This window comes from Melospiza melodia, chromosome 3 (assembly GCF_035770615.1).
Source record: "Melospiza melodia melodia isolate bMelMel2 chromosome 3, bMelMel2.pri, whole genome shotgun sequence".
Classification (NCBI taxonomy): Eukaryota; Metazoa; Chordata; class Aves; order Passeriformes; family Passerellidae; genus Melospiza; species Melospiza melodia.
In genome coordinates, this window is record NC_086196.1 from 65782267 (window position 1) to 65795412 (window position 13146).

The 13146-nt window shown below is 34.6% G+C and overlaps 1 protein-coding gene across 7 annotated transcripts in view; it reads right to left on the reverse strand.

Moving 5' to 3' along the window:
* PLEKHH2 (pleckstrin homology, MyTH4 and FERM domain containing H2) overlaps positions 1-13146 on the reverse strand; it is a 56093-nt gene that overhangs the window by 39435 nt on the left and 3512 nt on the right. For all 7 annotated transcript variants that reach the window (XM_063152081.1, XM_063152085.1, XM_063152079.1 and 4 more), the window contains one exon: positions 12190-12319. In XM_063152081.1, the coding sequence (XP_063008151.1) occupies positions 12190-12319 (130 nt within the window). The remainder of the gene's footprint in view (positions 1-12189; positions 12320-13146) is intronic.

The window sequence follows — 13146 nt, forward strand, 5'->3', positions numbered from 1 at the left end:
CATATTGAGAGTCTCAAATCTTCCCTGCAACGAGACAAATGGCCAGCTGTGACAACCAGGAACAGAATAATATGTTCATGTAGACTACTGAGACAAAGAATATGATTGGAATAAAGCTGTTGCTAAGATGAACATAAAGCCAGGAGCCAAAGAAGCTGAGAGAATACCACCAAGTGAAAGATCATTCCAAGATTATAAAGGGAAGAACAAAGTCTGGTTTTGCCTCTTCAGTAGTTAACTATGAAGGTTTCAAGAAGGTGTGCTGAGAATCCCTGTGTGGTCTCACAATATGGATATGTCAATCAGCTTCCTGGCAACAAATAAATGTGAGATTTTATTTGCAAAATTTCTACAGGGTCTTCAGGTTTTTTTAGGAGACTCATATTAAAAAAAAAGCAATCTATGTTATTCAGCAGTTTGACATGCTGAATGCCCCAGTTCAACACACCTCTTGTAAGGAATTTCTTGTCACCCACACTGGATTGGTGCAAATCACCAATCAAATATCATGGCTACCAAACATTATCAAATATCATGGTCAAATCAAATATCATGGTTACCACACATGAGCACATCTGTTAAAATTAAATTTGCCAGCATTTCAATAATTTTGGTGCTACATAATAATTACTGAGTGAGTCCTGATTTTCCCATTAGTTAGAGTTTATATAGGTTTGTTTTGCAGGGTCTACTGTAACAATAATGAAACTTTAAAAATATGGTTTTCCCATTTGCGTAAATAATCATCAGATGTTTTTTCCTGAAAAAATTAAATTTACATCTATACTCTGACTGGTTTGCTTGTTTATAAGCCTGTGAAGTTCAACAGAAGAAATGACTACCATAGCATACTCTGAAGGCTATCAAACAAACATGCTGGGTAAAAGATTGGAACCATTTCTAAGGGAAGAATTTTTCTTCAAAAACAAAACCTTAATCCTTCTTCGTAAGTGAACGACAAGTTTCTCAACAGTGATCACAGCATTACTGAGAGAAGGGGGAAATGTGAGGCTGGTTGAATGGCTAATGGTTTAAGTCATGCTTTGAACTCATCAAAAATAAAATGCTATACTAAATCCTCTGTATCCAAAGACTATGAAGGCCATTTCAGACCATGAATTGATAGCTAAAGATCCTCAAATAAAAATTTAAGAAAAAATTCCTTAACCTGAGGATGGATGTGGCAGGTAACAGCAGCCATATCCACAATCAGAGGCAAATGTCAGACACAGAACTCTCAGCTGTGGCAGGATCCTGAATACTGACAACCAACTCCGACTTTGTAAAGAATTCCATTTGAAAAAAAGAAAGATCTGTTGAACCAGACCTCTGCCCCACCAACTTCTTTCTCTATACACCTCAGCAAATTGCCAGCATCACTAGATCATGTTTTGTATCAGCTGTTAGGTGAGACATTGCTCAAATGAACTACAGTCTGTATAGGATCAGCTGACATAAAGTTGACTTCCCAGGAGAAACACGGAGGGCCATCATGTTATTGATAACATTTGGCATGTGATATATGTTTAAGCTTAATTTTCTATCATGCTCTAAATAAGGTAACTTGAAATAATGCCCCAGTTCAACACACCTCTTGTAAGGAATTGTTCTTGTCACCCACATTGCATTGGTGCAAATTCAGTAAGAATTCAGAGATGTCCTGTCATAATCTATGCTGTTTTTTATTTTACAGTCTTAAATATACAAAATATAGATGCATGTTGACTAAAGAACACAGGTACAGAAGAACAGATGCTACTTTAATCTGCACTTTCTCCTTCCATCTTAATGTGAAAAATCCTCTTACAATTTCCAGAAAACAGATTAGTGCATGCTGCATCAATTAATGAATTATAGAAAATACTTTCTATTGTTAGAAACAGATTTGGTTTTAAACTTAGTAAGGAAATAACTACTCTACATCTGACACTCATCAAATTGAGCTATTTTTGTTCAAACAATGAACAGAGAAATGCCACATGTGAATAAATAGTGAATGCTTTGAAGAAACATGGCAGCAATAAAACCAGAGGTGTACTGCCTTGGAGGTCTGGACATTGAAGTACAACACACAGTCACTGGGAATTTTGTACAATACAAAGGCAAATCATAAAGTGATTCCTTTTCAAGGGTCACCTGGAAGTTTCTTGGCTGTGTTCAGAAATGTTTTTTGTGCAAGTAAAGAAATTTTCATTTGAGTAAAGCACATATTACATTAAATCAGCAAAGGGTATAAACTCAAAAGTCATCACTCACAAATTTCAAAAATATGCCTTTTGTATGCATATATGTGTGTATATACTTTCATTTCTGTACATATGTGTAGAGATCATTATTCCTGAAGTGTGTATTAGAGAGAAATTACAGCATTAAAATTATAACTTTCTTATTACGTGAAATAGCTTTTTAACAATTTTAAAGGGAACATTTTGTTTTAAAAATGAAAACTGTTGTAATTAGTTTCTTTTTGAAATCTGAAAAATGTTTGTGATGTATAGGATCAAACTCCTATTTTTTACCCAAGTCAATATTCAACATAATTTATCCCATTCATGTTTGAAATTCACATTATAATCAGTGTATGATATAATGTCTCCTAGTTTTTAATATTATAAACAATACAGTTGTATCACATAGATTTTTTGAAATACATATAGGAAAAAATACAACCAATTATGAACAAAAAGAAAGCATCACTCCTCTGTATGCCTTTCCAAACATGTTGATAATAAGTCTAAGTTTTTAAAAAGGAAAAATAAGTTAAAAGCTAATGTTTATGAACAGTTTGTCTGTTGATGAAATGCAGAACTTCTAGTGATTTTCAAATGATATGTTTAGAGTCTGTTGTTTTCCTTGCACTTCAACCTTTCAAATCTTCATCATCTGAAAAAAAAGCCCAAACTATCTGTGGCTGAAAAATAATGTTCCCCAGTATAAAAAAAAAAAAAAAAAAAAAAAAAAAGCAAAAAAAAAAAGCAGTAAATCTGCCCATTTTTAGATACAGTGAACTACCAGTTCTCAGATCACATAGGACTTACCAAAACCAGAGACATGGGTATATTGTTGCTTCTATAAATAAATAGGAGAAGGAATTGAGGAATAAACCTACCTCCAACTGTCTTTCAGAGGTGCCAGTAGATATGCACAGAGCCTGGCAACTAGAACACACTTTTCACATTGAGTAAAAAAGATTTTAGAAGTGCCTTCTAATAGAAGCTATGAAGACAAAAGATCTGGAGAGTTTTTTTGTGTGTGTTTGATGCTTGTTAAATTTATAAATGGTTTGAAGATTATGCCTGCCAGCTACTACCTCTAACCAAGATTTCCTCTTTTTATTCTATATTCCTATGTTTAGACCAAATATTTCAACAAATCTCTGCATTTCCAGAAGAAAAGTTAGTACTTCTTAAAAGCAAGTAATCTGCTTCTGAATGGCTTTGATGACAACCAGTTTGCATGTTTTTCAACATGCTGTGCCCAATCATATAAAGCCTTGCACATATTTTTTAGTTAAAAGTAATGGTAAAACTGCTCTAGAAGCATGACTCCTTTTCCAAAAAGCTCTCTCTTCTAGGGGTTCAGCTCAGGAAAATACAGTAACATTCCTCCTAGTTCTGTTACTCATGTATTAAAAACCTGACTAGGTATGTTCCATCCATATTTTCCAACATTATTCCTTCTGCCTTGACATTTCTCTTGGATGTATTATGCATTCTCTATAAGGGCAGTGGTAGATCTTTATAAGCTACAACAAACTTTAAATATGACCTAATTAAGCCATATAGAGAAAACAACTAAAGAAAAGAGATTTAAAATACATATACTAACATTTCACAAGAAAAATAAACAAGAAGATAATTTGCAAAGAAGGAATGAGCACATTTCTTCCTTGGGGAAGAAATACTTTGTTCTTTATTGACTGATTTTTTTATCCCTAAGGGAACACAATAATTAGACAGATTTATCTTTGATTTACCAGCATTGCATTTAACTTATTAGCAGAAATCCATTTTGTTATATAACCTAGGAAATGACACTTCAGACTCACCTGCATTTATAAAATTAAATATGCCTTCAGTGAAAAATTGGTATTTTGGCACAATGGCTTTTCCCTAGAACAATATGAAACCTATAACAGTATTACTCAGTTTTTTAATCCTCAAAATGACGAACTGCTTTCTGAACCTAATCTTTTTGTCACAGATCTCCCCAAAAGGGTTAAGACTAAAGGGTAAGTCTCAATGGGACTTAAATGTTCCTTATGCTACTTACAGACCAAGCATGTACTGCATATGAAATTTTATGGTTTGTTATTGTTTCCTACATGAAAAAAAATCATATAAAGAATTAGTCATGTGGATTAAATTCAGAAAACTACAGCCTTGTATTTCCCTCAGATCTCACCTGAATGCTCGCCTAGGTTGTGATTACTACAACACAGCTTAGGCTCACAACCTGGCAGTTTTCAGCACTCACCCATGCTTTTTCTTCTCCTATCTTCTTCATTTTTAATACCAATTAACAGGTAAAAGGCTACAATTCTTCTCATGAACAAAGCATGCTCAAACTTTCATCTGCAAATTTGCCATCTAACCAATTCCTTTTTATTTTGTCACACAAATGTAGAAAGTGTAAAAACAATTTGATTCTTTGATGTCGAAGTTGCATCTATGTGTGCAGACACATGTGCACACACCCAAACAGACACAACCACTTCTGCAGATGACCAGCAGTTCTACAATCTGCATGTGCAGAACTGCAATCCTGTTCACTTCTAACTGCAGAATTTCTGGCACTGCTCTCCTAGGTAGGCAAAAGTCACTTCTTAATTGCAAGCCTCTCTTTCTTCTCCTTTTTAGCAATTCAGCTTATTCCTTTGAACTGTGCTTAGCACAAAAGCCTTTCCTTAGAACAAAATGAAACCTCCAAAAATTATGTCTCTATTTGCTCAGTTTCCAAAATGAAAGAAACACAGGCTCAAAATTTCTATTGCTCTCCTTGATTAGACTACTGAGTTATTTTACTTCTTTCAAGTTCTTTTCAATACTTACACATGACTTTAAGAATTATTTAGCACAAAAGGTTTTCTGGTGGTCATTAATTGAGTGAAAAGTACATATGAAAAAAAAAATCTTTCACATCTCAGTTGAGTTCATTGTAGTAAAATTCATTATTTCTTTGGGAAATTATATAACTTAAAAATATAAAACAGAAAAGCCCAGAGAGGGAACTTTTCCAGAATTCATAATCTAGGACAGCTGCCAGCAAACATACAGATTTAAAAAGTTAAATTCAGCAGTGGGATTTGAGGAGGCAGTGTAGTGAGGGACGATTGAGCAGCATGTAATGCTGGCTCAGTAACTGTGCTTTTCCCAGTGTCAGTCACAGAACTTTCCTAAGCCTGGTAAAACACTAGGAAATTCCCTCTTTCTGGTAGTCATCTTTCCCAACTCAGATCTTATCCTGATAGTTAAATTGCAGAGACAAATTAGGTAGATGGCCACTCTTAGCACAGACATTATCAGAGCACTCAAAATCTTCAAAGGAGTGAAGATATTGTTCAGCGAGAGGGAAGAAGGTACCAAAGCCCTTCAGCAGGCAAGGAAAATTTTAGTGCTTCACATGAAAAAAACAAACATATTTCAAAAATATGTTCATCTGCTTTGTTTTGTACTGATGATGTACTGCAATTGAGCAAATCCTGCTACCTGTGCCTCCCTGAACTGTGGCTTCTGATTAGAGCTGAAACACGAGCGTCCTCCTGAACCAGGATGTGGCACTGCCTGAGAGGTGATGGCTTGGGAAACAAAGGTACCACTCACAGCCAACATTTCCAAAAAATGAAAACTTGACTGAAACTGAGTTTATTCATGCCATTGAAGTGTATAGGACACTTTGGAAACCCATGGTAAAGGAGCAAGAGATTCCAGAAATATATATATGGCAGCATGTTGCACTTAAAAGGCAACATAACAGGTATTTAAAGCAAGAAGGTACACTCTCAGGGAAATGAAAATTGAATGAGCAAAAAGAGTTCTCACCATCAAAAATGAGGAACAAAATTTTGTAGATCCTATAAGTGAAATGCTAAACAAGTATTAGATTGGCTAAAGACCCACTATTGCAGTTTCCACAACTTCCATCGACTTCCCCATGTTAGGTGGGCTGGGACAGAAGTGAATACTGCCAGACAGGAGATATTAATCCTCTGGCCTCACAGCCAAGGCTGTGCTCTTCATGCCATTACCCAGCCATGCCTCTACAAGAACAACTAATTTATTGCTTCCTGAGTTCTCTTTTTTTTTTTCCATTTGCAACCTCCTTAGAAAGAATGTCATCTTAAGATGTACAAAAACTACAAAACAAGAAAAAGCTCCACCATTTTAAAAAGGCATAGCATAAACTTAATAACAGACAAGGAATAATAATGAAACTATAAGGTAGGTATTAAAAAAGTGTAAACAAACCTACTACTCTATTCATATAAACTTTTATTCTCCTTAACTCTCCCTGCTTTCTCCTATTTGTACCTTCCTAACTGCAACTGTATTATTCCTCACGATGAGAAGAATTTTTAAAGACAACTAAATACTGAAAAATAACCTTCATCTGAGTAATTTTTGTTCAATTGTATTCTGCTCCCCTTTACTCTTCATAATCCTTTGATTGCAAATGGAAATACACATTGTGCTTTTTTATGATTTTTATATTGGCAATCACTGCGTAAGTCCAATGAGTTACTGACTTTTCCTCCAAAAACATTAAACATGAAATTGCCATGCCAGAGATAACAAAACAGACTGCATCTGCTTAATTTTCAAATGTCAAATGACATGCCATAAATAGGACTGTGAAAGGAATAAAAAATACAGTGGGACATGGATTTAGCTGTTGGTTTGTAAGACAAAGTCCAAAATGCTTTAAGCTTTGGAATATACTGAAAATAGTACTTAGTCTAAAAATTGATTATCATTCAATTTTCATAATCTGTTCAGAAAGCATAAATAATATCACATTTGTGATGTACACACTCATTGCTAGCTGAGCATGTATACAGAGAATATCCAAGTGGAAGGTTAAAACAACAAACATATGAAAAGAATTCTCCCTCATAATCAATTATATTTGTTGAAAACCACTTAAAGCATAACTTAATGACCCTCAACACTGCAGGAAACAAACTTGGAGACATTCATAGGAAACTTGAGAATTACTGGACAGCCCATAACACAGCAGTTGGGTTAGTGCCACACTCAGTCCTTATGGGGTCTGATGAAATTCAGTGGAGGCTGCCCAAGTGGGAATTTAACACAGCTATGTAGTTCCCCTACTAAAATGATTTTTTAGTGGTAGGAAGAACGTCAACTTTATACCTTATGTTGCATGCATATTGTAGGTAAAAAATGCACTTACTGGGAAAAGAATGAAGGTCACCAACTTTTCCTGTGACTTGAAATACCAGCTGGAAGCTAAACTTGCAGTAGAAACATGTAATTTTTTACTTAACAAAGGGGTTTTTGTAAACTCTCCACATATGTAAGACTCAAGCTGCATTAAAATACAGGTTTCTGCTTAAAGCTCTGTTTCACAGCCATCCTAAATTTGGCTTACTAGGATACTTTCTAACATCATTCCTTAAATTCCTGTAAAGACCTCTCCCACTAACAGCAGCAGCTTCTGCTTCAAACTTCAACAAGGTTTCTTTCTTTGCATGTTAGATTTATAAATATAGACTTTACTTGGCAAAATGAAAAAATATTAAAAACAAACAACAGGGAATGGATTAAGTTTTCTGAAAATGCTGTATCTTCCCTTGCTTCTCTCTCTTCTCCTCAAGTTCAAAAAAAAAAAAAATTAAAGCTCTGGCAGCTGTACTGCTGCAACACATTTACAATGCAAATTTCTCAAACTCCTCAGCTGAGTTTCAAGGATGACTACTTCCTAAATTTACAGAACACAGTCAATAGTTTGTTTTCTGAATCACAACACTTCTGTTAGAATAATATACTCCAGACTTCTCATGTTAATTCTTCATTTATTTACGGAGGTGTTATTAAATAAAATAACTTTGCAAAGGTATTTGATTTCTCGTGTATAAGAAAAGTATTTCAGTTAATCCAGCCTGAATACATTTATGGGCTCACACAGCTCACAATTATTGGAAATGGCTAGATTCAAGACATCCCTTATTTAAATCTGATTCTAGACTAAATTATACAACAAGTATAAGAGGAAGAACCCAATGGCAGTTTCTGGCAAATCATACACATGGGGTGATAGGATGTTAACTCCTTTCCCTGATACTGTCTTGCAGAGATACCTCTCAAACACAGGCAGAGAAGCAAGGCTGGAGAATTACCACCAATCCATTTCTCTTATCTTCCTGCACAGACTCCCTGTTTTTGTCACAGTATCATTCTTACTCTGTTTTCTACAACAATTACATAGTATAATACCCACAGGGTTTTATGTCTGTCACACCACAGTGCTGTGATTTTGTTGCTGCTTTGAAGTGGAACACTGTCTGCTGCTATTGTTCAATGTTTCAGTACACATTTCATAGAGTAGAGATGATTGTAAACAAAACCACAAATAAAGGCCTGTGCTAATCAAAGTAAGGGTGAGAATTATTTCTGACACATTTGCCAATGTGTTTCATTCTATAATGAGTAACACATCCAGAAAGTACCTATAAAGCCTGATATCAGCTGCATTATTATTTTGTCATTAGTATCAGGATGTCTGTCAACTACTGGCCAATTGGGTCTTCATTACTCCCTTTCCTATTTCCCAAATATATTTTTGAGTAACAATCCCATGCAGTTCAATTTCAAACTAGCGGGAGTTTATCTTTCCTTTAATCAATACTGAGAGCTGGCAGTATAATTTCAAAAATTAAAACATGTGAAAAAATAACTACTGAGTTATTGGCAAATGAAACCAGCTAAGAAATACATGCAAATATTTTATTACCCATTTTGAAAATGGTTGCTTTTGAATTGTGCCAAATGTCTAAATTTGCAGATGAATATGATCAAATTTTATTTAGCTGTGACCAAACTTTGATGCCTGTCCCAACTGAATTCCAGTTTAATATTAATTCCAGTGAAAGATTCATATTAAAAAGTCAAAATGGCACAGTAAGGAGAAAGATCATTTTTCATGAAGTCTGCTAATGCTCTGCTCTGGAGAGTATTATGTCGAATTTTCCCAGCTGAGTACTTGTTGGACCTGTGGTCTTCATCAGAAAATGTTTCTCTCATGTAACTCCTGTAATCACTTTGCTTTTTCTAAAATTTCTGAGACGGGTAAGGCAAACTAAAACAAGAGGGCAGTAACGTAAGTTCTGAAGTTTTTTATCTATTTCAGAGTCTTATTTCTCACAGATGAGAGCCAAATTTGCCTTTAAATACTTTATTTTGAGCACAGTGCTGAAGAGTTGTGGTTTTATCAATCTTGTTTTATTTGTTTGGGTTTTTTGTGGTGATATTTGAAATTATATGATTATGCATACATTGCTATTAATTTAAGAGGGTATTTCTAGCAGTTAAGAGCCTGTAAATGCAAACTGTAAATTAACAAAGTGAAAAGTCAAATAGCAAGCATTCGAATTTCTAAAATCTTTCTTAAAACTTATATAATTTTGTGAAGTACTGTTCATGAATCTTAACTTTTTGGTTGCCAAAACTACAATCAGCAGCAGCTGCATAAAACTTGGTAGTAATGGCTGCTAGGAGGTTGCCAGGAAAGTCATGTCTGGTGTTTGGTCACTTTCCATTCCAAAATGCAGTGATCCAGATGGGGTAAAGAGACAGAACAGATAGTCCTGATCTAACAGCTCTGACTGTGTGAGCATCCCCTGATCTGCTGAGTGTTACAGCAGCCAGGCTTGTACTCTTGGATGGATATTCTCTCCCAAGACTGATGATAATAACTTGCTCATCTCTGAGCTTTGAAAGAAATGAAAGGCACAGGTAGTTTTCCTTTTTCAACTTTTTTTTTATTTAATTCTTAAATAAAATTTCAAAGGATGGCTTTTGCATGGTTTGTTATTCTTCCCAAACCTAATATTCTTCAATACCTCTTCAATAAGAATTTGCTATACAGAAAAGTTGCAGGATTAGGAGAAAATTAAGAGCTTTCAACCACACTGTTTTCTAACAGCAATATTTTCAGTTATGCCAAAGCAGAACTATTTGGAGTACTAACTGTAAGTATACAACTTCAGTGGAATTTGGTATTATGAAAAAAGTATTTTATTAGAACTTGTTTTATACTGCTGTAAATTTTCATGCCTACTTAATGAAAATATGTCTAATGCAGAAAATACTATATTTCTTTATTCCATTTTTTTTCCATCTTAAATTGAAGTTGAGTGCCTTCATAGAACAAATAAGGCCATGAATAGATGAAATGAATAGTAATAAATTGCCAAATTTTATTCATTAAGAACTGGATGACATAGTTGAACCAACTCTTGATCTGTAAGTCTGATGTCTGCAGTAAGTAAATTAGTAGAAAATGTAACAGCAAAATTAGGGTGCATTGAGGATAAGTATTATAGGTAAAGAAAAAGTTAAAGTGGCCCTTAAAAAGAGAGGTGCTGGCTTACAAAGCTAATGAAGTTTGAGGGGATCACCAAAGCTGAAGATAGGGAGGGTGTGGTTATTATAACTATTTGAATTTTGCCAAGTGTTTCGAGGAAATAAAAACCCATTGGTTAGGAGAGAATGTCCCTCATGAATTACAAAAAGGGCTGAATAAAAACAGGACATTATTGGTTACTTGCTGCAGTGACCAGCAGCTGTCAGGGGATCTGCTGAGATCTCTTGAGGGCTCACTGCTGTTCAAGGGAGACGTTGACTCAGGTAACGGACACTGAGCTGGGAAGTGGCAAAGTTTTTGCTGGTATTTTGTTATTCAGAATAAGGGAAGCCTTCTGACAAGCAAGATTTAGTGGACAATCAATAAAATAATAGATGACACATAGGGATCTAAAGGACTTTGAGTAAGATCCTGGAATTAGGATTGGTATCTCCATGGAAACATTCTCAATTGTTAATTTTAATTTAGCTGTCAAGGAAAACAACGTTAAGCATTATTAGGAAAGGACTGGAACACATCTGGAACTTTGTACATCATCCAGAGTTCTTGGTAAATACAAAAATATCTGTTTCTTCCTGCTTTAATACTATTTAGCTCTTGCCCACCAAAACATAGCAAAGTGGGAATGATTCACAGAGGACTAAATGTGAAGATTAAATGTATTTATGGCTTCAAAGGGGCAATGCATAAATGCACAAAGAAGAACAATTAACTCACATGTGAAAAATAAAAGCATTTTCACTTACATACTATCAGGTTATCTGAATTTTATTTTTCTTTAGGGGGAGCAATTGATAGAAAATTTAGGTTATAAAATAGTTTCTAAAATAAAACATTTTAATTAGAAATTCACTGAAGTGAGTCTTAATGATGACATAGTTACAATAAATCTCTAAGATCTTTTGTCTCTTGTACTCTTTTAATTGCCTTGTTCTGTCAAAATAATATTAGGTAAATAAAATGGTGGGGATTTTATATTTCAGATATGGGCTCAATGAAAACTGACTGTTGGGATACACGTATTTGAATATGCCAAGTGAAATGTTTCTCCACTGAAAAATAAAGTAAATATTTAAACAATATTTTTCAAATTAAATGATACAATACTTTTCAACTTTCTGGAACCAGAGACTCAGATGATGAGCCATGTTGGAGATGTCTTCTTATAAGAAAATGAAGTCTGGTAAATTATATGATACATTAAAGAATACTGGGGAACTTAATACTTCTGGATTTTCTCTGTGATCATTTCTGTGTCTTAAATCACATCTCAAATACTTAATAAATGTGTTAAATCTTATTCAGTGTTGTAGAAGTGATTACTGGATACATATTTTTTTCTGCAGGAGAGTTGCCAGTGTGCTCTTACTTGAAAATGAACATTTCTTGCTGGCAATTCTGATGTGTAAAATTCTTTCACAGCATTAAAACATACATAGTTTCCATATATTTTCTTGTAAAAAGCTATTTTTCCCCTTCTGAAAAAATCTCAGTACTTGTAATCCCAAACCATGACTTGTGATCAACCCCCATAATAAAATAAAATAATTTCTACATCATTAAAATTCATCCCATGAGACCTACCTTTTCTGCTAACAGTTCTCTGATCTTGCTTGCCTGGAGACGAAATTTCATTAACTGTGACTCCAAAGTTAAACATCTTTCCTTCCAGTTTACAGTACCTTCTGGCTCTGAAAGTTCAGCCATATTTATGCTGGAAAAAGAAAGGGAAAAAATCCCCATGTCAAATTCAGTCTGTATTTAATGTCTGACTTTATTTTAAGATGCATACTAACCTATTGTATATAAATCTCAAGAATGCCCCCAAATTTTACACAAGTACAGTCTCATAAAACATGGTAAAAGTATGTTAGTTTTCTGAGGCCCTTATCATAGCTATCAAGTTCTGAAATCTATGTTGATAATATTTAGGTTTATTGTATTTTAATTTCTTCAATTATGCTATGGCTGCAATTATTTTTCCTTGATAAGCAGAGACACATCTCACATTTTAATCTTCAGTTACTGCATTTAACCTTTCTTACTCAGGAGAGTCTTGCAGGGAACTGAGCTTTTGCTTAGCAAATGTTTTATATAGATGTAACTGCCTGTGAGTTAGCAGCATATTTGGTTTTTTGCAAGTTAAATGTTTGGCAGACCACTCTTTTAAAAGTCCTTTAAAATTCTGCTTAATCAAATTTCCTTTAAAAGTCAATATCCTTAACAAGATGGAAGTTTCTGATTCCAAATGTGAAGGTGGGTGAGCAAATGGTCTCTAATGGACCCCCCACATGAAAAACAAACTTTTTGCATTAGCTGTTTCAGATCTCAGGACATCCTTGTTGAGACATGTTTCAGTCTCAACTCTGTGCTTTTATCCACATTTAACTGCTCATGCCTTCTGGAAATTAGCCTCAGTGCCCTTCTGGACAAGCATTTCTGGAAAAATTATTCAGGATGAGAGCTGGCTCATCATGGTTTGAGTCTGAGAAGCCAAGAAAATCATCTGTGTGTAAGCAGAAGGACTGGGCTCTGTTGTAT